The sequence below is a fragment of the Macaca fascicularis genome, chromosome 5 (assembly GCF_037993035.2).
Source record: "Macaca fascicularis isolate 582-1 chromosome 5, T2T-MFA8v1.1".
NCBI lineage: Eukaryota > Metazoa > Chordata > Mammalia > Primates > Cercopithecidae > Macaca > Macaca fascicularis.
The window spans coordinates 92,879,348-92,906,681 of record NC_088379.1 but is presented as its reverse complement, the minus strand read 5'-3'; the positions used below and the strand labels follow the sequence as shown (position 1 = coordinate 92,906,681).

General features: G+C 42.6%; 1 protein-coding gene across 2 annotated transcripts in view; it reads left to right on the top strand.

The window, feature by feature from the left end:
- Positions 1–26,900, top strand: part of HSD17B11 (hydroxysteroid 17-beta dehydrogenase 11) — a 69,302-nt gene extending 42,402 nt beyond the window's left edge. For both annotated transcript variants that reach the window (XM_045392640.2, XM_045392639.2), the window contains 2 exons: positions 22,898–23,014; positions 26,144–26,900. In XM_045392640.2, coding sequence (XP_045248575.1) covers positions 22,898–23,014; positions 26,144–26,234 — 208 coding nt within the window. In that variant the 3' untranslated portion in view covers positions 26,235–26,900. The remainder of the gene's footprint in view (positions 1–22,897; positions 23,015–26,143) is intronic.
- The last annotated feature ends 434 nt before the right edge of the window (positions 26,901–27,334 follow it).

Below are 27,334 nucleotides of genomic sequence, written 5' to 3'. Positions count from 1 at the left end.
AATCTTACTTATTTCTGTAAGGTCAACAGGAATGTCCCTGCCTTCATTCCTGGTTTTAGTAGTTTGAGTCTTCTCTATTTTTGCCTTGGTCAGTGTAGCTAAAGGTTTGCTAATTTTGTTTATCTTTTTAAAGAACCTATTTTCAGTTTCATTGATTCTGTAGTTTTTCTGTTCTCTATTTCATTCATTTGTGCTTCAATCTTTTTTTCTGCTTGCTTTGTGTTTGTTTTGTTTTTATTTTTAGTTTCTATAGTTTCTTAATGTGCAATTTCACTTTTTTGATTTGAGATCTTTTTATTTTTTTAATGCAGACATTTGCAGCTATAAATTTCCCTCTGAGCACTGCTTTCACTGCACCTCGTAAGTCTTTATTTTTTTATTTTTATTTTTTGAGATAGGGCCTCACTGTGTCACCCAGGCTGGAGGGCCAGTGGTGCAGTCATAACTCATTGTGGCCTCTACCTTCCTGGGCTCAAGCGATCCTCCTGCCTCAGCCTCCTGAGTAGCTGGAACTACAAGTGCGTGCCACCACACTCAGCTAATTTTTTAAAATTGTTTGTAGAGACAGGGTCTCACTCAGTTGTCCAGGCTGGTCTCAAACTCCTGGGCTCAAGCAATCTTCCTGCCTCGGCCTCCAGAGTGCTGGGATTATGGACTTGAGCCACTATGCTCACCTCATCCCATAAATCTTGATTTGTCGTGTTCACCTCTAAGTATTTTCTAATTTCTTGTGGTTTCTCATTTGTCTCATTGTTTATTTAGGGGTACTGTTTAATTTCTATATATTTGCGAATTTTCCAGTTTTCCTTCTGTTATTTTCTGATTTTACTCCATTGTAGTCAGAGAACATAGTTTGTATAATTTTAATCTTTTAAAATGTATTGAGATTTGCTTTGTGGTCTGATGTATGGTCTATCTGGGAGAAAATTTTCCATGTGTTCTCGAGAATAATGTGTATTCTGCTGTTGTTGGGATGGTGTGTTTTACACGTATCTGTTAGGTATAGTTGATTTATAGTGTTATTCAAGTCTTCTGTTTCTTGGGGTCTTCTGTCTAGTTCTTCAATATGTTGTTGAAAGTGGAAATTAAAGTCCCTAACTATTATTGTTGAAACTGTCTTACGTCCCCCTCTCTTTAATTCTGACGGGTTTGCTTCATGTATAATATTTTGGGGATCTCTTGTTAGCTACACAAGCAATTTTTAGTTAAATGTGTTTTTCCTGAAATAAGTTATCTCTTTCCAACTAATGATAGAAACAATGCCGCATAACCTGAATTTATTAGATTAGGTGTAATTGAGTGTTCTGATCATTTTAGGGGCACCCAAGATTTATTTCTGTTGAACATAGTTTTAAAATATCTAATTTCCCATCTGTAATGTACATAACACAATTTATTTTTTCTCTAAAAATGTAGGAGTTTGTATGTGTGTGTCACAGAAAGATACTAGTTTTTATTGACTAGTACCATAAAAAGATGTTATATAAGAAAATGCCTCCTGTAACATTTGTGTAGTGTAACCGTGTAAAGTGCTTGTATATATACATTTCCATTTAACCATCATATTCCCAGTGGAGTGCTGGTGCTGGCTTGTATAGTAGTACTCATTCAATGATGTCATGTAGATAGTTTAAAATTAGTTGTTGTGGGAATATTTACACTGTGGAAATCAACAAATGCTACCAAACTGGGATTTTTGTCCCCTAGAGAGCCAGTGGTTAAACATTTGCCACTGAACCACTGCACTATCCTTATTTTTCAGATTAGGAAATAACAAAAACAAACCTGAGATTTAAAGAGTTGAGGCCGGGCGTGGTGGCTCACGCCTGTAATCCCAGCACTTTGGGAGGCCGAGACAGGAGGATTACCTGAGGTCAGGGGTTCGAGACCAGCCTGGCCAACATGGTGAAACCCCATCTCTACTAAAAATACAAAAATTAGCTGGTCGTGGTGGCACACACCTGTAATCCCAGCTACTTGGGAGACTGAGGCAGGAGAATTGCTTGAGCCTGGGAGGCGGAGATTGCAGTGAGCTGAGATCGTACCATTGCACTCCAGCCTGGCTGATAGAGCGAGACTCTGTCTCAAAAAAAAGGAGTTGAAATGTTTTCCCCAAAATTACTCATTACTTAAGTGGTTAAAGTAGGTCATCAAATACAATCCTTCAGACTGAAAAAACTCTTTCCCCTTCAGTATTTCTGTACCCCAACATGCACCCTCCTTTCCCACCCCAGCAGATTGGCCTGCAGTGCTTTTGGATAGTTTCTACAAAATCCATTAAGAATATTTGTTTAATAGGATTTGTAACTCTCATTAACTTTAGCATATCAGGAGAAAAAATGTTTCCACATACTGACATTTGATAAGATATTATTTTGCTAAGAAATTGAGTTTTTTCTGAAAGCCTTTGCTTTTGGCTTTTAAAATTATGATACTGAACAGTCATTATATTTCAATGAGAAGTTATCTGACAGGGGCTAAAAACCTTAGGTAAAGAAATCAGGTACACTAGAAAAGTTTGGTGAATGCAGCACCGCTTGATAGGTAGGTTAGCAAAGCCACAGTGTGGATGAGAGAGTGCTCTATTTACACAGATATTTATAAGCTTTCATGGAGCTTGAGAATATTGAAGTCTGGTAGCAATGTGCTACAAAGTGAATTTCCCTCTAAATGCTTTTCAAGGCATAGCATCCTTCAGTTTCTGGATTCATCCTCCTTGATACCCCTACCTGTTTACGCTGCAAGCTTCCATTGCCTTTGATTTTTTGCTTCTGTTAGGCCAAAAGCCATTGATTTCATTATTACATCTCCTCTCCTGTCAAATCTCCAAGATTTTCACGTGTAATACTATTGCTTCAAGGTCCCATGGTGAACACAATATTCTAATAAATGAATGAACTGTGCTGAGAATTAAAGCTTATATATTTTTAAGCTCTACTCTCCTTCATGGATCCAATAATCATGCTCACTTTTAAATACAATATTATACTTCTCAGTTGTCCCAATTTTACTTCAAAACATGTATTTTTTTTTTCTGAATGAATTATTCTTTATTTTTTTCTAAAGAATTTCATCCAGTTTTGTTGTTTTTTTTTTGAGATGAGATCTCACCATCTTGCCCAGGCTGGTTTCCAACTCCTGGGCTCAAGTGATCCTCCTGCCTCAGACTCTCAGAGTGCTAGGGTTACAGGCATGAGTCACTCTGCCTGGCACCTCCGCACATCCAGTACTTTTTGTCTCACTTCTTTTTTTTTTTTTTTTTTGAGACGAAATTTCACTTTGTCGCCCAGGCTGGGGTGCAGTGGCACGATCTTGGCTTACTACAATCTCTGCCTCCCGGGTTCAAGTGATTCTCCTGCCTCAGCCTCCTGAGTAGCTGGAATTACAGGTGCCTGCCACCATGCCTGGCTAATTTTGTATTTTTAGTAGAGATGGGGTTTCATAATGTTGGCCAGGCTGGTCTCAAACTCCTGACCTCAAGTGATCTGCTTGCCTTGACCTCCCAAAGTGCTGGGATTACAGGCATTGAGCACCACGCCTGGTGTCTCACTTCTTTTAACTAGACACACACGTTAAAAATATGCCTCCCCAAAATGTTAGCCACCCAGATAGTTTAGTGGCATGGCAAATTTCATGAGTACATTTAATTATGTATCATTTTTTTCTAAGTCATTAATAAAATGTTAAAAAAATCTCAGTACCAACTCTTGTGCAGCTCCTCTCTAAGTGCACTTCTGTAACTGATTTTTTTTAAAGCCACTTATCTATTTATTTATTTAGAGACAGGATCTAGCTCTGTCTCTAAATAAATAAGGCTGGAGTGCAGTGGAACAATCATGGCCCACTGTGGCCTCGACCTCCCAGGCTCAAGGGATCCTCTAGCCTCAGCCTCCTGAGTAGCTAGCACTACAGGAGTGCACCACCACTCTTGGCTAATTTTCTTTTGTATTTCTCTGTAGAGACACAATTTTGCCATGATGGTTAGGCTGGTCTCGAAATCCTGGGCTCAAGCACTCCACCCGCCTCAGCCTCCCAAAGTGCTGGGATTACAGGCCTGAACCATCACCCCCAGCCTAAAAGCCACTTTTTGGGGGCCACTTGCTAGTCTGTGGTACTGTTATGCCCAGACCGTTTATTCCCCGAAGAAGACCACCAGAGTCCAGAGTCAAAGCTAAGCAGCAAGGATCTTTATTACAGGTTCGAACCTGGAACTCTCACTCACTCGTGAAACGAGACAGGCAGGAGAGAGTTCCCCTCCTGAGCTCCGAACAGTGTTATATATTCTAAGAACAGTGGGCATAGAATTATTAAACAAATCAGATGTATGATTGGCTAGTGTTTGAACAAGGCGATTTGGCTAACTATGATTGGTTCCCGCCATATCTGATATCTCGGTTCAACTCTTGAGGCAGGAGAGCAGTTTTACACAAAGGCAGTTAATTATATTGCGTCAGGTTGCACAACCGGTTTATGGCAGCATGAGTTTATCTTACTTAAACACGTCTTGTGACCCGGCCTCAGAAAGAAAAACAGGTACTTACAGAACTTATGAAATCTCTGGTACGTGCAGCGATTAGAGAGCAGAACAAAGGGTTTAGCAATAGGGTGTAGCGGGAGAGTGGGTACGCATTTTTGTGTTTTTGTGTCCCTTCATTTCCCCCTCTCATAAGTAACTGGACGTCCAATCTTGGATTTCTAGAGTCTTGAGGAGGTTAGACTTTCTCGGGTATTCGTCCCATACCCTGGCTGAGTGCATCTTACAATAGTGGTATGGGCAGCCTGCATTCTGGTGCCACCAATAATTTTTACAATTATATTCAGTCTGATCATATTCAAAACAGATCATGGGTATCCCCGGTTGGGCAATCTGGAACTTAGTGAAACTGAGGTAAATTGGAGTATTGCACCCGGAGGGGGGGCAGTCTGCACTAGCTAGCAGTTTACCTGCCTGGGGGGTTTCCCCGGGGTGAGTTTTGTTCTCATAGAGCCAGAACCTCCAGACAGGGATTAGACAGCGCAGTAGTGAGGAAAGTCAGATGCATGAGGCATAAAAGCATAGGTAAGCTAGACATGGTTATGGCTGTGGGGATGACGGCGCAGGGTTAGCTTTAAGGGATTGTTCTTAGCTTTGTCTACAGTCCATGTAACCGGTGCTCCAGACGGCCCGAGAAGGTCAGATGTTGGGTCCACTGGTTTGACGTGTGTGTAGTGGATCCACGAAGCGATGCCTTCTACCTTGAGAGCGGTGGGAGTAGTCAGGAGTACTTGCAGTGGTCCTTTCCACCTGGGTTGAAGAGTTTCTTGCTGGTGGCGCTTGACTAGGACCCAGTCTCCTGGCTGGAACGGATGGGGCGTCAGCGGGTGTCTTGCTTCATACAGTTCTCGTAGTCTGGGCCAAATTTCCTGGTGAATTTTCTGTAAGGCTTGTAAGGAGAACAAGAGCTCAGAGACATTTTCAGTTTCAGGTTTGAGTAAGTCATCTTTTAGACTGGGGACCAGGGGTGGGGGTCTGCCATACATGATTTCATATGGTGTGAGGCCCAGTCTGTAAGGGGTATTTTGGGCCCGGAACAGAGTGTAGGGGAGAAGTACTACCCAATTAGCGCCAGTCTCCATGGTCAATTTAGTTAAGGTCTCTTTTAGAGTCCGATTCATCCTTTCTACCTGTCCTGAGCTCTGGGGCCTATAAGCACAATGTAATTTCCAATTTGCCCCAAGAATGGAAGCCAAATCCTGACTTACCCTAGCAACGAAGGCTGGTCCATTGTCTGACCCTATCTGGATGGGAAAGCCATACCTGGGGAGGATTTCTTCCAAAATTTTCTTTGCTACAACCTGAGCAGTTTCTCTCTTAGTTGGGAACGCTTCTGTCCATCCTGAAAAAGTATCTACAAAGACAAGTAAGTACTGATACCCATATTTTCCAGCCTTTATCTCAGTAAAGTCTATTTCCCAATAGACGCCCGGCCTAGTCCCTCTACACCTTATTCCTGCAGCGGTCTGGGTTTGGGGGCAAGCGTTGTTCAGTTGGCAGGCTTTGCAATTTGTTGTGACATTGCTGGCCAGTTCAGCTATGTGCCTGATTCTGAACCTGGCGTGCCTGATTAAGTCTATCATTTGCCGGGCACCCAGGTGGGTTGTCCAGTGGATATGTTCCAACACTTGCCGTCCTAATTTTTCTGGTAGGATGGTTTGGTCATTTACATCAGTCTACCACCCATTTTTAACCTGTTTCAGGGGAAGTGTGTCCATCCATTTGCGATCCTGTTCGGTATATTCGGGAAAACATGGCAAATTTCATGGGCCAGGATCAGGGAGCTGGAGCGTGAGGAGCTGACTGGGAGCTTTTGCTATGCTCCTTGCAGTTTGGTCGGCTAAGAAGTTGCCTCGAGCAATTGGCGTAGTTGGTTTCTGATGCCCAGGGCAATGTACGATAGCCAATTTCTTTGGTTTCCACAAAGCAGTTAATAGAGCTAGGATCTCTTGCTTGTTTTTTATTTCTTTGCCTTCAGCTGTTAATAGTCCCTTCTGTCTGTAGATGGCCCCATGTATGTGCACAGTAGCGAAAGCATAGCGGCTATCCGTGTATACTGTTAGTTTTTTCTTTGCCCCTAGGGTGAGGGCCTGTGTGAGTGCTATCAGTTCGGCTCTTTGGGCAGATGTCCCTGGAGGCAAGGGTTCCGCCCAGATTACCTCAGTCTCTGACGTTACAGCCGCTCCTGCATACCGCTGGCCTTGGTGGATGTAGCTGCTGCCATCAGTGAACCAGATGAGTTCTGTGTCGGGGAGCGGACGATCTTGCAGGTCCTCCCGCACCCCATGCACCTGAGCCAGTATCTCAGTGCACTCATGGGACGGGGCATCCAAGTCTGGATTTGGCAGCAGTGAAGCAGGGTTTAAAGAGGTTGGGGGCAGAAAAGTTATTCTGAGGGGGTTTAACAGCAATCCTTGATAGTGGATGAGCCGGGCGTTACTTATCCATCGGTCCAGCGGCTGCCAGAGGACACCTTCAATGGCATGCGGGGTTATAACGCGCAACTCTTGCCCCATGATAAGTTTATCAGCGTCTCGGACCATTAGGGCGGTTGCCGCGATTATCCGGAGGCAGGGTGGCCAGCCAGCAGCCACTGAATCTAATTTTTTTGACAAATAGGCAGCTGGCCTCTGCCAGGGGCCTAGGTACTGTGTTAACACAGCTTTTGCAACACCCTTACTTTCATCCACATATAAGTGGAAGGGCTTGGAGACATCAGGGAGCCCCAGCGTGGGGGCTGATAACAAGGCAGTTTTGATTTGTTGAAAGGCCAGCTCAGCCTCTTCCGTCCAATTGAAGGGCTGCCGTTCCTTTGTTGCCTGGTATAGGGGCTTGGCTAACTCAGCGAATCCGGGTATCCATAACCTACAGAACCCTGCCGACCCCAGGAATTCCCTCACTTGCCATGTCGACTGGGGTCTAGGGATGCATAGGACTGTTTCCTTTCGGGCTTTGGTTAGCCAGCGTTGCCCCCCTTTTAATAGGTACCCTAGATAAGTTACCTCCGACTTGCAGATCTGAACCTTTGTTGCTGAGGCTCGGTAGCCTAGCTCCCCCAGAGTCTTTAAGAGGTCTTCAGTCCCTTGAACACAAGTTTTCGGGGACTTAGCCGCTATTAAGAGATCATCAACATACTGCAAAAGAGTTATTTCAGGGTGTTGCCGCCGGTACTCACCCAGATCTTCATGAAGGGCTTCATTGAACAGGGTTGGCGAATTCTTGAACCCTTGTGGCAGCCTAGTCCATCTTAGCTGACCATTGATGCCCCTCTCAGGATCCGTCCATTGAAATGCAAAGAGTTCTTGACTTTTAGGAGCCAGAGGAAGGCTGAAGAAAGCATCTTTTAGATCAAGAACGGTATACCACTGCTTTTCAGGATGTAAGGCACTCAGAAGGGTGTATGGATTGGGCACAGTGGGATGTATATCCATGACCCTTTTATTAACTTCTCTTAAATCCTGTACTGGCCTGTAGTCCATACTGTTGGGTTTACGTACAGGTAACAGTGGAGTATTCCAGGATGAGTGGCAAGCCCGTAGGACTCCTTGGTCTAGGAGTCGGCGGATATGGGGCATAATTCCTTCTCTTGCCTCCAGAGGCATAGGATATTGCCGAACCCGAACCGGGTCCGTCCCTGGCTTAACTTCCACAAATATGGCAGGTCGATGTTTAGCTAGCCCCAAGCCCCCAGTGTCTCCCCACGCTTCAGGGAAACGCTGGAGCCAAGTGTCAGTTTCCTGATTGGGGGGCTTTTGCTCTTGATGGAGTCTATACTCATCTTCTAAGGTGGCAGTCAGGATAGATATTGGCCTGTTTTTGGAATCAGTTATCTTGGGCCCTTCTGGCTCAAAGTGGATTTGGGCCCCCATTTTTGTTAGCAAGTCCCTCCCTAGTAGAGGACAGGGGCTCTCTGGGATGACTAGGAAGGAATGGGAGACTTTCCCCGTTCCTAAGTCTACAGTCCTCTGGGTTGTCCAGGGGTATTTTTTGATGCCTGTGGCCCCGTGCACCCAGGATGTTTTCTTAGACATATTTCCAATTGGTTTGGTTAGGACTGAGCGTTCCGCCGCAGTATTGAGCAACAAGCGAACTGGGGACCCCTCCACTTGCAAAGTTACCCTGGGTTCGGGGAGGGGGTCCGAACCTCGTCCTCCCTAGTCAGAGTCCTGGGTAACGAGTACGGAGGTAGGGTTAGCTGGTCTCCGTTTCTTCGGGCAGTCTTTAATCCAGTGACCGCGTTCTTTGCAATAAGCACACTGATCCTTTTCTAATCCTTGCCTAGAGCCTTGCTTTTTCTGTTTTCTGCTTTGGCCATTCCCTGCCTGGGGGAAAGCTGCTACTAAGACTTTGGTCATTTCTTTGGTTGCCTTGAACTGTTTTTCTTCTGGAGTATCCCTGTTATTATAAACTCGCTGGGCCATCTGAAGGAGGTCCTGAATCTGCTTTCCCTCTAAACCTTCTAATTTCTGGAGTTTTCTTTTAATATCTGGTGCTGCCTGGTTTACAAAGGACATTAGTACCACAGCCTGATTTTCCGGTGCTTCCGGGTCCATAGGGGTAAACTGTCTGAAGGCTTCCATTAATCTCTCTAAATATACAGCGGGACTTTCTGTCTTACCTTATAACACAGAATATACTTTAGCCAAATTGGTGGGCTTGCAAGCTGCAGCCCGGAGACCTGCCATTAGAGTCTGGCGATAAATGAGCAGTCGTCCCCTACCTTCTGCCGTGTTGTAGTCCCATCTGGGCCGGGTCAAAGGAAAAGCCGCATTAATAAGGTCAGGATTCGCAGTTGGCTGACCGTCATCTCCTGGAACTAGCTTTCTGGCCTCAACTTGGATTCTTTCCCGCTCCTCCGTCGTGAACAGGATTCGGAGGAGCTGTTGACAGTCATCCCAGGTTGGCTGGTGAGTAAACATAACACTGTCTAACAACGAGGTTAGATCTTTGGGATTATCTGAGAACCGAGCATTTTGGGACTTCCAATTGTACAAATCACTAGTGGAGAAAGGCCAATACATGAGACGGGAGAGCCTGGTATTATGGAGCGATCCTATTTCTCTGAGAGGCAGGGCTACAGTGGAGTCAGGGAGTCGGGAAGCTTGGTCCCGCTGTACGTGGCCTTGTGTTCAGCCGGCCGGCCCCCCCGGGTTACTTTCGCTCTCGGCTGCTTCCGCTTCTCGGTTTCCCTCTACGGACGTACCACCCTGGGGGACTGGGTCCTGCGGGATAAGGTGTGGATATGGTGGGGGAAGTGTGGATTCTAACGTTAGGGGGTCCTGGCTGTCTGGCAGTACAGGGGCCGAGGGAGCAGAGGGAGTCCTTTGTCTTGTAGGTCGCATTACTAGGACCTTGCATGGCTCAGGGATGAATGGAGTTACCCAGGGCGGTGGGTTTTCCACAAGATCCTGCCACACTAGAATATAAGGAATTTGATCAGGATGTCCTGACTGCCCTGGCAGGAAAATCTTAGTTTTTACTTTAGTAATAATAGAGAGACAGAAAGTTCCTTTGGAGGGCCACCCTACGCCGAAAGAGGGCCACTCCGAACGGCAGAAAGTAACTAGCTTTCCTTTCTTTAATTCTACGCTTAAGTTACGCCCCTGAGCCGTCACATCTTTGAAATTGGTAACAAGGAGTGAGAGTGGTGTGCTCTGGTTGTTGCCCATCTTTGGACTGCTCCTACAAAGAGAAGGAGGGACGAAAATGAGTGTGAAGCAGAGGGAAGTATCTGACAGGTCCGGTCCTGGAAGGGGAAGAAAAGGTTTTATGTTTCGTTTTGGACTTACACTTAACACTTAACAATAATGGACAGACAGTGATAAACGATGAGCCTTTGCGAGCACGTGTCGAACTTCCGACCTGAGTCAGACGGGGCAACCAAGAATGGAGGCCCCCAGATGGGCACTGGGGGACGTCTCCCACCAGTCCTGAGTGGCTGTCTTTTAGCGAGTCCGCCAAGACCGTGCCACTTACAGAACAGACCAATACAGACTACAGATTACGGATTTCGCGAAATTTCAGGGAGACAGACAGAGATTAAGACAGAGACAGAGACAAAGCCAGCTTACCTACAGATTAAGATCCATTGACTTGGAGGTCTGGTGGGCTTGGGGGAAATCCCGGATGAGCCCCCATTTGTTATGCCCAGACCGTTTATTCCCCGAAGAAGACCACCAGAGTCCAGAGTCAAAGCTAAGCAGCGAGGATCTTTATTACAGGTTCGAATCTGGAACTCTCACTCACTCGTGAAACGAGACAGGCAAGAGAGAGTTCCCCTCCTGAGCTCCGAACAGTGTTATATATTCTAAGAACAGTGGGCATAGAATTATTATACAAATCAGATGTATGATTGGCTAGTGTTTGAACAAGGCGATTTGGCTAACTATGATTGGTTCCCGCCATATCTGATATCTCGGTTCAACCCTTGAGGCGGGAGAGCAGTTTTACACAAAGGCAGTTAATTATATTGCGTCAGGTTGCACAACCAGTTTATGGCAGCATGAGTTTATCTTACTTAAACACGTCTTGTGACCCGGCCTCAGAAAGAAAAACAGGTACTTACAGAACTTATGAAATCTCTGGTACGTGCAGCGATTAGAGAGCAGAACAAAGGGTTTAGCAATAGGGTGTAGCGGGAGAGCGGGTACACATTTTTGTGTTTTTGTGTCCCTTCAGTACATATACTTGAGTGATTACATGGCAAAGATATAACACGGAACTAAGTAACAAAGCCAAAACCTAAGTGCAGTGGCTCACACCTATAATCCCAGCACTTTGGGAGGCCAAGGCTGGCGGATCACTTGAGCCCAAGAGCTCAAGACCAGCCTAGGCAATATGGTGAAACCCCATCTCTACTAAAAATACAAAAAATAGCCTGGAGTGGTGGCATACACCTGTAGTCCCAGTTACCTGAGGGGCCAAGGCAGGAGACTCGCTTGAACCCGGTAGGTGGAGGTTACAGTGAACTGAGATCTCACCACTGCACTCCAGCCTGGGTGACAGAGTGAGACCTTGCCTCAAAAAATAAAAACAAAAAATAGCAACAAAAAACAAAGACCTAATAAATATAAGCATATCATGTGGAGATGAAGGGCCTAAAGGTGGGCATATACCTGTCATATTCTAATTCCTCTGATGCTTTAGGAATTGTTCACTAAAGAGACCAAGTATATAATAAAACTTGTATAATAGTATCTGATTTTTTTCCCAAGACTGCTTCAAGTTTAAAAGTAAACTTGTCAGACCTAATCTAGCTCAATTGTTTTTGAATCTTGGTTACTTCTATAATTCTTATTTGTGGATTTGAAGGGGTGGCCTGCCCCTCCACACCTGTGGGCGTTTCTCGTTAGGTGGAAGGAGAGACTTGAGAAAAGAAATGAGGCACAGAGACAAAGTGTAGAGAAAGAAAAAATGGGCCCAGGGGACTGGCACTCAGCATACAGAGGACCCGCGCCAGCACCAGTCTCTGAGTTCCCTCAGTATTTATTGCTCATTATCTTTACCATCTTAGAAAAGGGAAGTGGCAGGATAATAGGATCATAGTAGGGAGAAGGTCAGCAGAAAGACATATGAATAAAGATCTCTGTGACATGAATAAGTTTAAGGAAAAGTGCTGTGCCTTGATGTGCGTATGCAAACATCTCCATAAACCTTTTTAGTGCATAAAGAGCAGCATTGCCACTAGCACATCCCACCTTCAGCCCTAAGGCAGTTTTCTCCTTTCTCAGTAAACAGAACATACAATCGGGTTTTACACTGAGAAGTTCCATTGCCCAGGGACGGGCAAGAGACAGATGCTTTTCTCTGTTTCAACTGCCAAGAGGCGTTCTTTCCTCTTATACTAGTCCTCCTCAGCACAGACCCTTCACGAGTGTCAGGCTGGGGGACGATCAGGTCTTTCCCTTCCCACGAGGCCATATTTCAGACTATCACATGAGGAGAAACCTTGGACAATACCTAGCTTTCCTAGGCAGAAGTCCCTGCGACCTTTGGCAGTGTGCGTGCCCCTGGGTACTTGCGATTAAGAGAATGGTGATGACTTTTAGCCAGCATACTGCCTTCAGGCACTTGCTTAACAAAGCACACCCTGCACAGCCCCAAATCCGTTAAACCTTGAGTCACCACAGCACATGTCTCTTGCAAGGACAGGGTTGGGGGCAGGGTTACAGATTAACAGCATCTCAAATACAGAACAAAATGGAGTCTCTTATGTCTACTTCTTTCTATATATACACAGTAACAGTCTGATCTTACTTTTCCCCACATTTCCCCCTTTTCTTTCAACAAAACCACCATCATCATCATGGCTCATTCTTGATGGTCACTGTCTCTTTGGAACTGTTGGGTATACCTGCAGACTAACAGCAGACAGAACAGGCACACAAGGATTCATATGAAATCTACAATAGTAGTACTTCAGATGGTGTTAACCCAAGTGACAGGGTTAAGATTTGTGAGGCCATCAGCAACTCCTGCAATTGCCTCAGTTTCTGGTACCAACACAGAGATCACATACTTCTCAAGGTAATAAAATATCACAAAGCACGTGGAGCCAGGGTGAGATCACAGGACCACAGGATGGGGCAAAATTAAAATTAAAATTGCTAATGATATTTCAGGCACGCATTGTCATTGATAACATCTTATCAGGAAGCAGGGTTTGAGAGCAGACAACCTGTCTAACCAAAATTTATTAGGCGGGAATTTCCTCTTCCTAATAAGCCTGGGAGTGCTACAGGAGACGGGGGCTTATTTCATCCCTTCAGCTTCAACTGTAAAAGGCGGCACGCTTCCAAGGGGGTGGTTTATAGGCCTACCCTCAGAGCGCACTCTTTTTCTCAGGGATGTTCCTTGCTGAGAAAAAGAATTCAGCAATATTCCTCCTATTTGTTAAAGAAAAGAGAAGAAATATGCCTCTGTTCCAGCCAGTTCAAGGTTACCTCCCTTGTTCCCTGAATATCGCTGTTATCCTGTTCTGTTTTCAAGACACCCAGATTTCATACTGTTCAAACACACATGCTCTACAAACAATTTGTGCAGTTAACACAATCATCACAGGGGCCTGAGGTGACATATATCCTCCTCAGCTTACAAAGAAGATGATGGGATGAAGAGATTAAAGTAAAGACAGACATAGGAAATTATAAAAGTATTAATTTGGGGAACTAATAAATGTCCATGAAATCTTCACATTTTATGTTCTTCTGCTGTGGCTTCAGCGGGTCCCTCCATTCAGGGTCCCTAACTTCCTGCAACATCCTCTCGCCCTTTCCTTTTATATAAATGTGCCATGGCGATGAAGGCTTGTTCGTTCTCTCGATTTTGACGGAGGATTCTTTGACTGGTTTGGAACACTAAAAACAAGCCGATTAAACAGAGACACATAATTCCAAAATTTACTGCAGTAGAGCCCTCAATAGACGTAATCCAAGTCGTGGGGTTTAATCCATAAAGATTTTTTGCCACTTGATCTAATGCCTCAGCTCCAGGCACAATGGATAAGTGAGCTTGAGAGGCTTCAAAAATTTGTTCTTTTAATTTAGAAATGTCTAAAGTGAGATTATGTTCTCTTCCCTGTAGATCACATCTAACCATGTCCCAGTGATGTTCAGACTCATTATAAACTTGGGGTGTAATGCAAAACTCTGACGTATTCCAGTCACACTGTAACTGGAAATGATGATCTAAGCTCATGAGCCTGTCTCCCATCCAAATGACAGTTTGTCTAAGATCATTAATTTGATTTGCCAATTTTTGATCAATGCCAGATTGTGAATTCCACAATCTTGTAGAATTCTTTTGCCAATTGTCAACAAAGCTTACTGTCTGAACAGAAGAGTGCAATGCAACTCCTGCCACAGCGGCTGTAGCTGTGACTGCAATTAATCCCATAATCACTGCAATTAAAGTAAAAATGAATCTTTTGGATCTATTTAAAACGCCTTTTAATACTTCAGTCAAAATATGGATGGATAGCGAGGCCTCCCATGGTCGGTCCATGGACACAGGGATCCACATGCCTTCTCTTGCTCTCACTAGCAGAATACGGTGCTGCCAATTAAAAGTTGAATCAATACAAGTAAACAATCTGCAATTTTTACAAGTTATAGTTTGGGAGTCTGGTTTAATAACTGTATTTCCTATGACTAACATATAAGGGGGCTTTATACAACTTTGTAAAGGAACTGTTAGACTGGAATTTAGGTTGATAGAATAAAATGGCTTATGATCTCTTGTTTCTGTAGTTTGATTTCCAGATCAAATTCTAAGGCGGTATGAAGCCACAGTAAGCCTCCATAATTTTGGATGTTCAGGACCAAAAACAGCACTTATTATTTTTGGTCTTGGAGTAGAGATTCCTTTTTCTCCCCATTCCCAAGGGTAAAGACTGTAATTTTTTGTGCTTATGTTCATCTGAACTTTCTGTTAAGTCACTATCAACAGTTGACTCACTTGTGCACTGGGACAGGATTGAGTTTGTCCTGTGACATTGTGGTAGAATTGACCTCAAGGGGCCCAATCTATAACAGCTCCGAATTGATTGTTTTGTAATATCACTGCACTATTGGCCACACATTTTTCCCAAACTAAATCTTTTGATTCTTTGGGAATTTCCTTGGGGCAAGGTCTCCCTTTTGGCCTAAATTTTAATGCTCTTTGATAGGAAAAGTCTTGTAAATAGTTTACCTGTGGTTTGAGTGACATTCCACTTACCATGTGATAAGTAAATCTACTGGTGGGACTGACAGTAGGTACTTCTACCAACCAATTTTGGATTGCAGGCATTAAACATCGTGGTGCTCTCCCTAGGCAAATAGGAGGATAACGATACCCAATGGAAATATTTATCATCATTCGTTCTTCCTCCGGTTTGGCAGGGCAATGATCATCTGTGGGACCAGGTACCCACACACTATTATTAACATATACTTCAATAGGATTATCCATCCATGTGACTCCCCGAATTAAGGGCGGGAAAGGCACATAGGCCCAGTAGGTATAATTAGCTGCAGCTGCTCCTGCAGGCATGGGGAGACTTACCACTGTTGATACAATCATTAAAGCTGCAAGCAGCATATTCTCTGGGGTTTGTGTCACCTTTGTGCTCACTAGGCTTTTTCCAGCTAACTGTGTCAGCTTCTTTAATTGTGCCCAGGTTGGCGGCTCCGCCTTCTTGGTACATGGCGACTTCATCTGTTCTTCTGATACTACCACTTTGTTCATCTTGCGCGTCAATGGTGCTCGATTGCGGTGTTTCCGTCTCCGTGGAGGCGCTTTTCTTTGCATCTCCAATGGGTTCATTGTAGAACTTCAAATGTTTAGTGGGTATCCAAGCAGGAAGCTGATTTTCTCCTGGTGAAACACAAGCAAAACCTCTTCCCCAGGTTATCACTTTCCCTATTTCCCATGTCTTATTTTTGTTGTCTTTCCACCAAATCAGTTTTCCTTCATGTGGGCTGTTCTTTTTACCAGTAAGATGTTGTTCTACAGAAGTACTAGTCTGACTTCTATAAATGTTTAAAACATATAAAGTATAGAGTGCTAGATAAAGTTGCATCTGAGGAGTGGTACACTCCTTACTGTCTCCCCCTTCTTTTTGTTTAATTAACTGAGTTTTGAGTGTTCTATTAGTTCTTTCAACATGGCCTGTCCTTGGGAATTAGAAGGAATTCCTGTTGTGTGTGTAATTTTCCACTGATTTAAGAATTTTTGTAAAGCTTTACTACAATATCCTGGTCCATTGTCAGTTTTAATTTTTTCTGGAACTCCCATTACAGCAAAACAAGATAATGAATGTTTTTTAACATGGGAAGTACTTTCTCCTGTCTAGCAGGTTGCCCATATGAAATGTGAATAAGTATCAACTGTTTCATGAACGTATGATAATTTTCCAAATGAAGGTACATGTGTAACATACATTTGCCATAATGCGTTAGGACACAGACCTCTGGGATTAACTCCTGCCTCTTGAGTGGGCAGGTGTAGGACTTAACATTGGGTGCAGGGTTGTACAATATCTTTTGCCTGTTTCCAAGTGACATCAAATTTGTTTTTTAACCCTGCTGCATTTACATGAGTTAAAACATGAAGTTCTTATGCTTTTATGAATGCAGATGATACTAGTAAGTCAGCTTGTTCATTTCCTTTAGTTAAAGGTCCTGGTAAATTAGTGTGTGCTCGAATACCAGTAATATAAAATGGGAAATTCCTTTTTCTTACAGTTTGTTGTAATAAATTGAACAGCTGGTTTAACTGATCATCCATGCTGTATTTAATTAGAGCTGTCTCAACATCCCTTGTAGCCTGTACTACATATGCAGAATCTGATACAATATTAACAGGTTGATTACAATCTTGTAACACTGTAATGACTGCAACCAACTCTGCCCAATATCGATTGATATTGAGTTTTGATTACTCGCTCTTTTGGCCCTGTGTAAGCCGCTTTTCCATTGCTGGAACCATCAGTAAATACTGTCAGAGCATTTTCTAAAGGTTCATGTCTGGTAATTTTAGGTAAAATCCAAGTAGTCAATTTTAAAAACTGGAAGATTTTTGGTTTTGGGTAATGATTATCAATAATTCCCACAAAATCAACAAGACCAATCTGCCATGCACCAGAACTGATAAAGGCTTGTCTAACTTGTTCCTTGGTTAAAGGAACAACTATTTTGTCTGGGTCATTTCCACACAATTTTATTATTCGTAATCTTGCCTGACCAATTAATGTAGCTATTTGATCCAAGTACAACGTAAAAGTCTTAATTGTACTCTGAGGAAGGAACGACCACTCCACAAGATCAGTATTTTGAACAATGATGCCTGTTGGAGAATGTGCAGTAGCAAAAATCAAAAGTTGGAGTGGGGCTAAGGGATCTATTCTACTTATTTGCACTGACTGAATTTTTTCTTCCACTAATTTAATTTCTTTTGTTGCCTCTGGGGTTAATATTCTTTTACTGTTTAAGTCTGGGTTTCCTCTTAGGATAGAGAACAAATTTGACATGGCATAAGTAGGAATGCCTAGAGTTGGCTGAATCCAATTAATATCGCCTAGCAATTTCTGAAAGTCATTTAGTGTTTTTAATGTGTCTTATTTCTATTTTTTGTGGCTTAAATTTTCTAATTTCTATCTGCATCCCTAAATAATGAAAAGGAGTAGAGGTCTGAATCTTATCAGATGCTCTTGTCAGTCCAGCGTTGGCAAACTCTGCTTGCAGAAATGTGTAACAGTCAATTCATTTGTCTCTTGTTTCTGCAGCACATAAAATATCATCAATATAGTGAATGATATAACAATCGGAACATTTGTCTCTAACTGGTTGAAGAACTTGACCTACGAAAGTTTGACAAATAGTTGGACTATTAAGCATTCCCCGAGGTAACACTTTCCACTGAAACCTGGTGGCTGGTTCTTTATTATTTACGGCTGGTATAGTAAAAGCAAATTTTTCACAATCCTGCTCTGCCAGAGGAATGGTAAAAAAGCAGTCCTTCAGATCAATTAGAATTAAAGGCCAGTCTTTTGGAATCGTGGCTGGGGAGGGCAATCCGGGTTGAAGAGGCCCCATGGGTTGAATTACAGCATTTATGGCTCTTAAGTCGGTTAACATACGCCATCTGCCTGATTTTTTCTGAATTACAAATACAGGAGAATTCCAGGGCGAAAATGATGCCTCAGTGTGTCCCTTTTCTGACTGTTCCTTTGCTAATAAATGTAAAGCCTCCAATTTTTGTTTCGGTAGCGGCCACTGATTTACCCATACTTGTTTTTCTGTTTTCCAGGTTAATGGAATGGGTTTAGGAGGCTCTACAGTGGCCACCCCTAAAAAGGATACCCTATTCCTTTTCTTTCTTGATTTTCCTCAGTCCCAATTGGGACTTTAATGCCATTTTCATTTTTTCCCAATCCTTTTCCTGGTATATATCCCATCTTAGTCGTGATTTTTTGACTCGTGGGGCTGTATAATGGAGCTGGCATAATGATTTCTGCACCTCATTGTTGTAATAAATCTCGACCCCATAGATTAACAGGAATAGAAGTAATCACTGGCTGAACAGTACTTTCTTGATTACCTGGCCCTAAACGATGTAAAATCATAGTACTTTGATACACTTCTGAAGCTGTGCCTACGCCAACAAGTCTTGTAACAGCCTTTTGTTTAGGCCAATTTTTTCGCCACTGATTTAAAGCAATGACAGAGATATCTGCTCCAGTGTCTACCAACCCTTCAAACTGTTTTCCTTGAGTGATGGCCTTACTCAAGGCCAAGACAGGTCTGCTCTCAGAGACTTGCCTTTCCTGCCGGATCAGTGCTTCCAAACCCTCCTGTTCTTTTTACTTCACTGTTTCCAACTCTAACATAAGGTAGGAGTAATAATTGAGCAATCCTGTCTCCTGGACTGGCATTCCAAGGAATTGAGGAACTAATAACCAATTGAATTTCGCCTTTATAGTCTGAATCAGCCACACCAGTATGAATTTGTACTCCCTTTAGATTTAAACTTGATCTTCCTAAGATTAGTCCTACAGTCCCCTCAGGCAATGGGCCGTATACCCCTGTGGGGATTTTCTGTAGGGGCTCCCCTGGAAGCAGAGAGACTGCTTGTATGGTGCATAAATCTACTGCTGCACTGCCGCTTGTGGCGGGGGATAACTGCTGTATTGTGATAACTGGCTTATTCCCTGAGACACTTGTGACAGTGGGGGTTGTTGTTCCTGAAAACCCTGAGGAACAAAGGGCTGAATTGGGAATGCCCCAGTTTGTTGCGGGGCCTGAGGCTGGCCCCTCCTCTCGTTTCCGACAGTGGTTGCCCATTTTTATCAAATTTAGAATGACGTTGATGACCCCAATGTTTTCCCTTTTTACATCTTGGACATAGGCCAGGTGGCTCTTTATCTGTTGTTGTAGTAGCTTGAGTAGTTACATTTTGTTTATCTGAGACTAGGCAATTCTTTTTTAAATGACCAATTTGACCACAGTTATAACATTTTCCCCCAAATGTTCTAACTTGTCCTCCTAAAGCAACTCCTGTGATTGCTTGAGCCATAGCATAGCTTTATGCATAGCTCCTGCAATTCCATCATAGGCTTTAAGGTACTCTGAGAGTACATCTGATCCTGCCGGGACGCTTCCTTTTAATGGCTTAATGGCTGATTGGCGTTTTCATATGTCATTAACTCCACTATGACCTTATGGGCATTCTCATCGGTAATTGACTTTTGAGCAGCATCTTGAAGCCTTGCTACAAAATCAGGATAGGGCTCTTTAGAGCCTTGTCTTACTGTATTGAACAAGGGGCAGGCGGTTCCTGGGTCTTGGATTTTCTCCCAGGCCCTAAGGCAGATAGCCCTAATTTGCTCAATGGCCTCATTTGGCATTATTACTTGTTGACCAGCAGTGCTCCAATTTTGACCTGTTCCCAATAGTTGATCTACGTCTATGTTAATTGGAGGATTGGCAGTCCTATGTCTTCGGACCTGTTCTTGTGCCCCATCAGTCCACCGAGTCTTAAATTGTAAAAATTGAGAGGGTGAGAGTGATGACTTTGCCAGAATCTCCCAATCATAAGGAATGAGTCTGTGTCCATGAGCAATGGAATCTAATAATGTTCTCACGTAAGGAGAGTTGGGTCCATACTGTTTTACTCCCTCTTTCATTTCTTTTAGCATTTTTATAGAAAAGGACTCATATCTGGCTTCAGCTACGGGAGGCTCTCCCTCTTGGGCCCCTACTCCAGATGGTCTTGTTTCTAATATTACTGGGAATTGCCACGCTTCAATATCTCCTTGTTTTCTTGCCTCATCAATAATTTTATGTAGTGCACTACCCTGTCCACTAGGCGGTGATGTAGGATTAAGTCTCATGGTGGGCGGTTGAGGCTATAGCGCCCTGCCCTGTGGCGCTGGAAGCATTCCTGGCTGTCCGTACGGATTTTCTGGGGACAGCCGATACTGAAGTTCGGCTGGCGGCCAGTATTGATAGGCTACTGGTGGCTGGGTCTTATTTTCTACTGGCTGATATTGTGGACATTGTATTTGAATTGGCATTGCCATGACAGAGACTCTTATATTTTTCTATTTGATCTTCTTTTGGTGTTTGTACTTGTTTAACGTGCATTTGAGGTTGTAAAGTTACAGGCATCTAAGCTGCTGTAAGAGGAGTTGGCCATTGTGGTTTAGACTCTGATGGCTCTGCTAATTCTGGACCTTTTTCTTCTAATTTTAACGTTTCAGGATATATCACCTCCTGTAATTGATTATCGTCAACATTTTGCATTGACCAAGCCATTACCGACTCTGCTACACATTTACAACGTGAACTTTCTGTTCCTTTCCGGGATTCTATCCCTGCCTCTTTTTGACAATCTACTGCACAGCTTTCAGGGACATAAGAAACTGAAACGCTATCTTCTTCTGTTTGAAACGGTTCTAAAGCTACTTTAATAATGACCCAATCATTCCATACTGTAAGTGGGATGATTTTACCTTCCCTGCTTGCTTGCTTTAATTCTTTGCCAATTTTTTCCCAGTCTTTTAGATCTCAAGTTCCCTGTTCTGGAAACCACGGGCAAAATTGTTCCATTGTTTGAAATAGTGTAATTAGATTTTTGGTAGAGACTTTAACTCCCCCTCTTTTTAAGAGAATTTTAATAAAGCTGCAATAAGAGGTGTATTTACTTTTAGTTTGCCCCATTGTTACCCTAGGTTCTTCTGAGCGCACAAGCTTACCGCAAGGCTGACTGTAGACATACTCAGGAGTCTCTCGTCGACTTTTCCTCAATGACCACTCTTGAGCGTACCTTCACCCTAGAGAAAAGCACCCACGTTGGGCACCAGATGAAGGGGTGGCCTGCCCCTCCACACCTGTGGGCGTTTCTCATTAGGTGGAAGGAGAGACTTGAGAAAAGAAATGAGGCACAGAGGCAAAGTATAGAGAAAGAAAAAGCGGGCCCAGGGGACCGTCGCTCAGCATACAGAGGACCTGTGCTGGCAACAGTCTCTGAGTTCCCTCAGTATTTATTGCTCATTATCTTTAACATCTTAGAAAAGGGAAGTGGCGGCCGGGTGCAGTGACTCAAGCATGTAATCCCAGCACTTTGGGAGGCTGAGACGAGCGGATCACAAGGTCAGGAGATCAAGACCATCCTGGCTAACACGGTGAAACCCCATCTCTACTAAAAAAAAATACAAAAAACTTGCCGGGCGAGGTGGCGGACACCTGTAGTCCCAGCTACTCAGGAGGCTGAGGCAAGAGAATGGCGTGAACCCAGGAGGCGGAGCTTGCAGTGAGCTGAGATCCGGCCACTGCACAAAAAAAAAAGGAAGTGGCAGGATAATAGGATCATCGTAGGGAGAAGGTCAGCAGAAAGACATATGAATGAAGAGCTCTGTGACGTGAATAAGTTTAAGGAAAAGTGCTGTGCCTTGATGTGCATATGCAGACATCTCCATAAACCTTTTTAGTGCATAAAAAGCAGCATTGTCACTAGCACGTCCCACCTTCAGCCCTAAGGCGGTTTTCTCCTTTCTCAGTAAATAGAACATACAATCGAGTTTTACACTGAGATGTTCCATTGCCCAGGGACGGGCAAGAGACAGATGCTTTTCTCTATCTCAACTGCCAAGAGACGTTCTTTCCTCTTATACTAGTCCTCCTCGGCACAGACCCTTCATGGGTGTCAGGCTGGGGGACGATCAGGTCTTTCCCTTCCCACAAGGCCATATTTCAGACTATCACATGGGGAGAAACCTTGAACAATACCTAGCTTTCCTAGGCAGAGGTCCCTGGGACCTTCCCCCGTGCATGTGTCCCTGGGTACTTGAAATTAAGAGAATGGTGATGACTTTAACCAGCAAGCTGCCTTCAGGCACTTGTTTAACAAAGCACACCCTGCACAGCCCCAAATCCATTAAACCTTGAGTCACCACAGCACATGTCTCTTGCAAGGTCAGGGTTAGGGGTAGGGTTACAGATTAACAGCATCTCAAATACAGAACAAAATGGAGTCTTTTGTGTCTACTTCTTTCTATATAGACCCAGTAGCAGTCTGATCTTTCTTTCTTTTCCCCACATAGAATAGGAATTATAATATTACCTTCGTAAGGTTATTGTCAGACTTCAATGGAATGACCTATGTAGAAAGTTTAGCAGTTTGTGGTACACGATAAGCACTAAGTGAATGATTGTTATTATCAATGGTAAAGTAGCTGCTATTTCTGAGCACCTTTACTAGGCTAGACACTACAAATCAGTTATGTTATGGTGTCTGTGCCATACTAAAGCTGTTTGTTAGCACCAAACTAAAGCTGAAGCCTTGGTGAAGTATTTTGTTTCTGAAGACTGCCTCTGATTTCAGTTTAGGACCCGCTCTGGAACCTGAGGAAGTGGTAAACAGGCTGATGAATGGGATTCTGACTGAGCAGAAAATGATTTTTATTCCATCTTCTATAGCTTTTTTAACAATATTGGAAAGGTAAGTGACAGTTAAGTTTTTCAGCCTTAGAAATGAAAAAAGGTAAAATAAAAATTATCTATTACATTTTTTGTTGACATTTAAAATCAGGCAGTTGATAAAGTACAGTTAAATGGAATTGACTTAATAAAAATAGCAGGCTGAATAAAGATGTCATCAGTTTTTTTAAACCACGTGTGTTAATCATTGAGGCAAGACTGATACAGCTCCTGGGTGAATGAACTGGAATTTCCACACATTTTTACTTTTTGTAAAGAAAGAAATTTGTGTATTTCTGTAAGTCTTGTCTTATAAATGAATGACTCTGAAGAAGGATAGTTTTTCAGCATCTTTACATAATGGAATCATAGAACAATGATTAAAGGAGACCAGATTTAGGTTTTACGTATTTATTTAAAGATGCAACAGATAATCATTGAGCTTTTGTTTTGTGCAAAATCAGACTGACGTATATGAATTGCTTTTTTTTTTTTAATAATATTAGAAATTCTTGAGCCTTGCTTCTTCCAATGTGGTTCTTGGACTAGCAGCATCAGTATTACCTGGAACTTTGTTAGAAATATAGACTCTCCTCATCTCTTGAATCAGAATTTGCATTTCAATAAGTTCTCCTAGACGATTTGTATGCCTATTAAAATTTGAGCAGCACTTCTTTGGAGCAGTAACTCTCAACTTGGGTGCACACTGGAATTCACCTGGGAGGTTTAAGAAATGCCGGTGCCTGAGACCAACTCCCCTAAATTCTGATTGACTTGGTTTAGAGTGTGGCCTGGGCTTTGAGAGATAAAACAACTTTCTAGGTGATTCAGTTATTCAGCCAAGATTGGAAACCACTGGTTTCATCATAACACACTGCTTCATTCCTCATCTGGGAAAACTGTGTGGCAGTGAGGCTGGCCACATAAGGAGGGGAAAGGAGAGAGGTGCCTTAGGACAGCTGGGAGAAAAAGCCTCTTGCTGCCTGTCCTAGACTGGGCTTCTCCAAGTCAGTGGGATATCATAAGTACTTGGGAAGTGATCACTGAGTGCATACTTATGTAACGTGACAAGTATAGTGCCAGAAACATCATAGGTTTTAACCTGTTTACTCACCAAAGAGATCCTTGAGCTTTACTACCTAAACCTCCAAGGCATGTTCATCATAGTTTTTAGCAGAAAGGGCGAGAAAGCTTAACATATGTCACGCTTTTCATCTCTTGAGTTTTTTGCTCTTCGCATCAGTAATTCTCAATTAGAGGCTCTGGACCACTGTCTGTGGCAGCTGTCTATTAAAATACAGATTTCTGGTCCAAATCAAACATCCATGTTAAAATCTTAACACAGCGCTTTAGAATATAACCCTGTGAAAGAAGGCATTTTGCCTATTTTTCATCACTGTATGCTTTGCATTTTGAAGAGTGCCTGACACCAAAATGTTTGTTGATTGAATAAATTAATTCTAGTTTCTAGACCTTTAAACATAAAGACTCAAAGTTTGTGCTCTGGAGTTGAATGAAGCTCTGGAGTTGAATGTGTTTGTGTGACTTGCTTGCAACATGAACATGGATGAGTTATTTTTAACTTATCTGAAGTTCAGTTTCTTTATCTGTAACATAGAGAAAACAATTGGACTGTATAGGGCTGAGATGAATAAATAAAATAATGCTCTTAAAGTACTCAGGGCTGGGTGCGGTGGCTCACGTCTATAATCCCAGCACTTTGAGAGGCTGAGGCAGGAGGAACGCTTGAGGTCAGGAGTTCAAGACAAGCCTGGGAAACATAATAAGACCCTGTATCTACTAGAAATCAAAAACATTAGCCAGGCATGTTGGAACACACTTGTAGTACCAGCTACTTGGGAGGCAAAGTGGGAGAATTGCCTGAGCCCAGGAAGTCGAGGCTGCAGTGAACCATGATCATGCCACTGCACTCCCTCTTGAGTAACAGAGCAGGCCAAGACCCTATCTCAAAAAAATAAAATAAAAAGTACTCAGAACACTGTAAGTACTCAATAAATGTTATATGCCACTGTTATTATAACTACTATTATTATTATCATTGCCCTAATTCTTGTTACGAGGTCACATTGGTGTCATATTTCCAAACCCTTTTTTCATGCCATCTAGGCAGATTTCTGTATATTATTATGTTGATTTATATATTCTGTTTTATTTTCTCCCAGACCCACTGGAATGTGACAAGTCCCTAAATGTTCTAAGTGTAGTGTCTGGAGAAAAAAGATGAGACCTGCTAGTGTCTGTCACCGTTTAAGACATTTTATTTTTTTTGGAGGGGGTGGGGGATGGAGTCTCACTCTGTTGCCCAGGCTGTAGTGCAGTGGCTCGATCTCGGCTCACTGCAGCCTCCTCCTCTCAGGGTTCAAGCAATTATCCTGCCTTAGTCTCCTGAGTAGCTGGGACTACAGGTACCTGCCACCATGCCTGGCTAATTTTTGTATTTTTAGTAGAGACAGGGTTTCACCATGTTAGCCAGGATGATCTCGATCTCCTGACCTGGTGATCCACCCGCCTCGGCCTCCCAAAGTGCTAGGATTACAGGCGTGACCCACCGCACCCGGCCAAGACGTTTTATTTAATATAGTAACACATTGATTCCACAAAAGAACACTGAGGGATAAGTGTTAATTTTTCCATTTACACGTGAGGAATTTAAACTAAAAGGTTAAATAAGTGGTTCAGCATTATGCTCAAAACCAAATGCATTGTCTGCATTTTTATTTAGCAGTTCTACTTCCCCAGTCTCTTAGTGGAACATTTTAATAATATTCTGCATTATAAAGTATAAAATTAGTTCCTATTCTCATTTCCTTTTTAATGTTGGGTTTCTTTTTGTAAAGTCTTTAGTATCTCAACTATTCAGTTCGTATACCTCCTCTCTTAGATCTTTTGTTTCAAAAACTGACTACTTCAGGTTATTCTACTCTAAAGAAGGCTAAGCCTTCTTTTCCATTTGAAAACGAAATAGATTTAATGAGAAAGAATATATAGTAGTGACTCAGATTTAAGGTGCTTAATCTTATTTAAGATGAACACGATGATACATGATAACTTTAAAGTATTTCTAAAGAGGGTATTCTACAAATGCACTTAATATTAATTTTCTAATTATTTTCATATATTTTTCTTTTAGGATCCTTCCGGAGCGCTTCCTGGCAGTTTTAAAAAGAAAAATCAATATTAAGTTTGATGCAGTTATCGGATATAAAATGAAAGCGCAATAAGTGCCTAGTTTTCTGAAAACTGATTTACCAAGTTTAGGTTGATTCATCTAATAGTGTCAGAATTTTAATGTTTGAACTTTTGTTTTTTCTAATTATCCCCATTTCTCCAATATCACCTTTGAGGCTTTGGCAGTCTTCATTTACTACCACTTGTTATTTAGCTAAAAGCTGATTACATATGATATAAACCGAGAAATACCTTTAGAGGTGACTTTAAGGAAAATGAAGAAAAAGAACCAAAATGACTTTATTAAAATAATTTCTAAGACTATTTGTGGCTCACCTGAAGGCTTTGCAAAATTTCTACCATAACTGTTTATTTAATATATATTTTTTATTTTTGATTGCACTTAAATTTTGTGGGATTTGTGTTTCTTTTTCTGTTCTACATAAAATCAGAAACTTCAAGCTCTCTAAATATAATGAAGGACTATATCTAGTGGCATTTCACAATGAATATCATGAGCTCTCAATGGGTAAGTTTCATCCTACCCATTACCACTCTGTTTCCTGAGAGATACCTCACATTCCAATGCCAGACATTTCTGCACAGGGAAGCTAGAGGTGGATACACATGTTGCAAGTATAAAAGCATCATTGGGATTTAAGGAGAATTGAGAGAATGTATCCACAAATGGCAGCAATAATAAATGGATCACACTTAAACATTTTGTGTTTTCGTATTTTTGTTCCTAAACAGAACATAACTTAACCTTCAAATTAAAGGAAAACAAATTGTGTAATCTTTTTTTAAAAACTGGAAATTTCTTGGATGTGAGGCTCACTGAGATGGGACTATAAGATCAGATCTATAAATTTTAAAATTTAGTAGGTTAGGTTTCTTCTACTAAAGAAAAATATTTTCAAGACTATATCAAACACGTCTGGGTACAGTGGCTCACGCCTGCGTCCCAGCACTTTGAGAGGTCGAGGTGGGTGGATCACGAGGTCAGGAGTTTGAGACCAGCCTGGCCAACATGGTGAAACCCCATCTCTACTAAAAATACAAAAATTAGCTGGGTGTAGGCCAGGCGCGGTGGCTCACGCCTATAGTCCCAGCACTTTGAGAGGCCGAGGTGGGCAGATCACGGGGTCAGGAA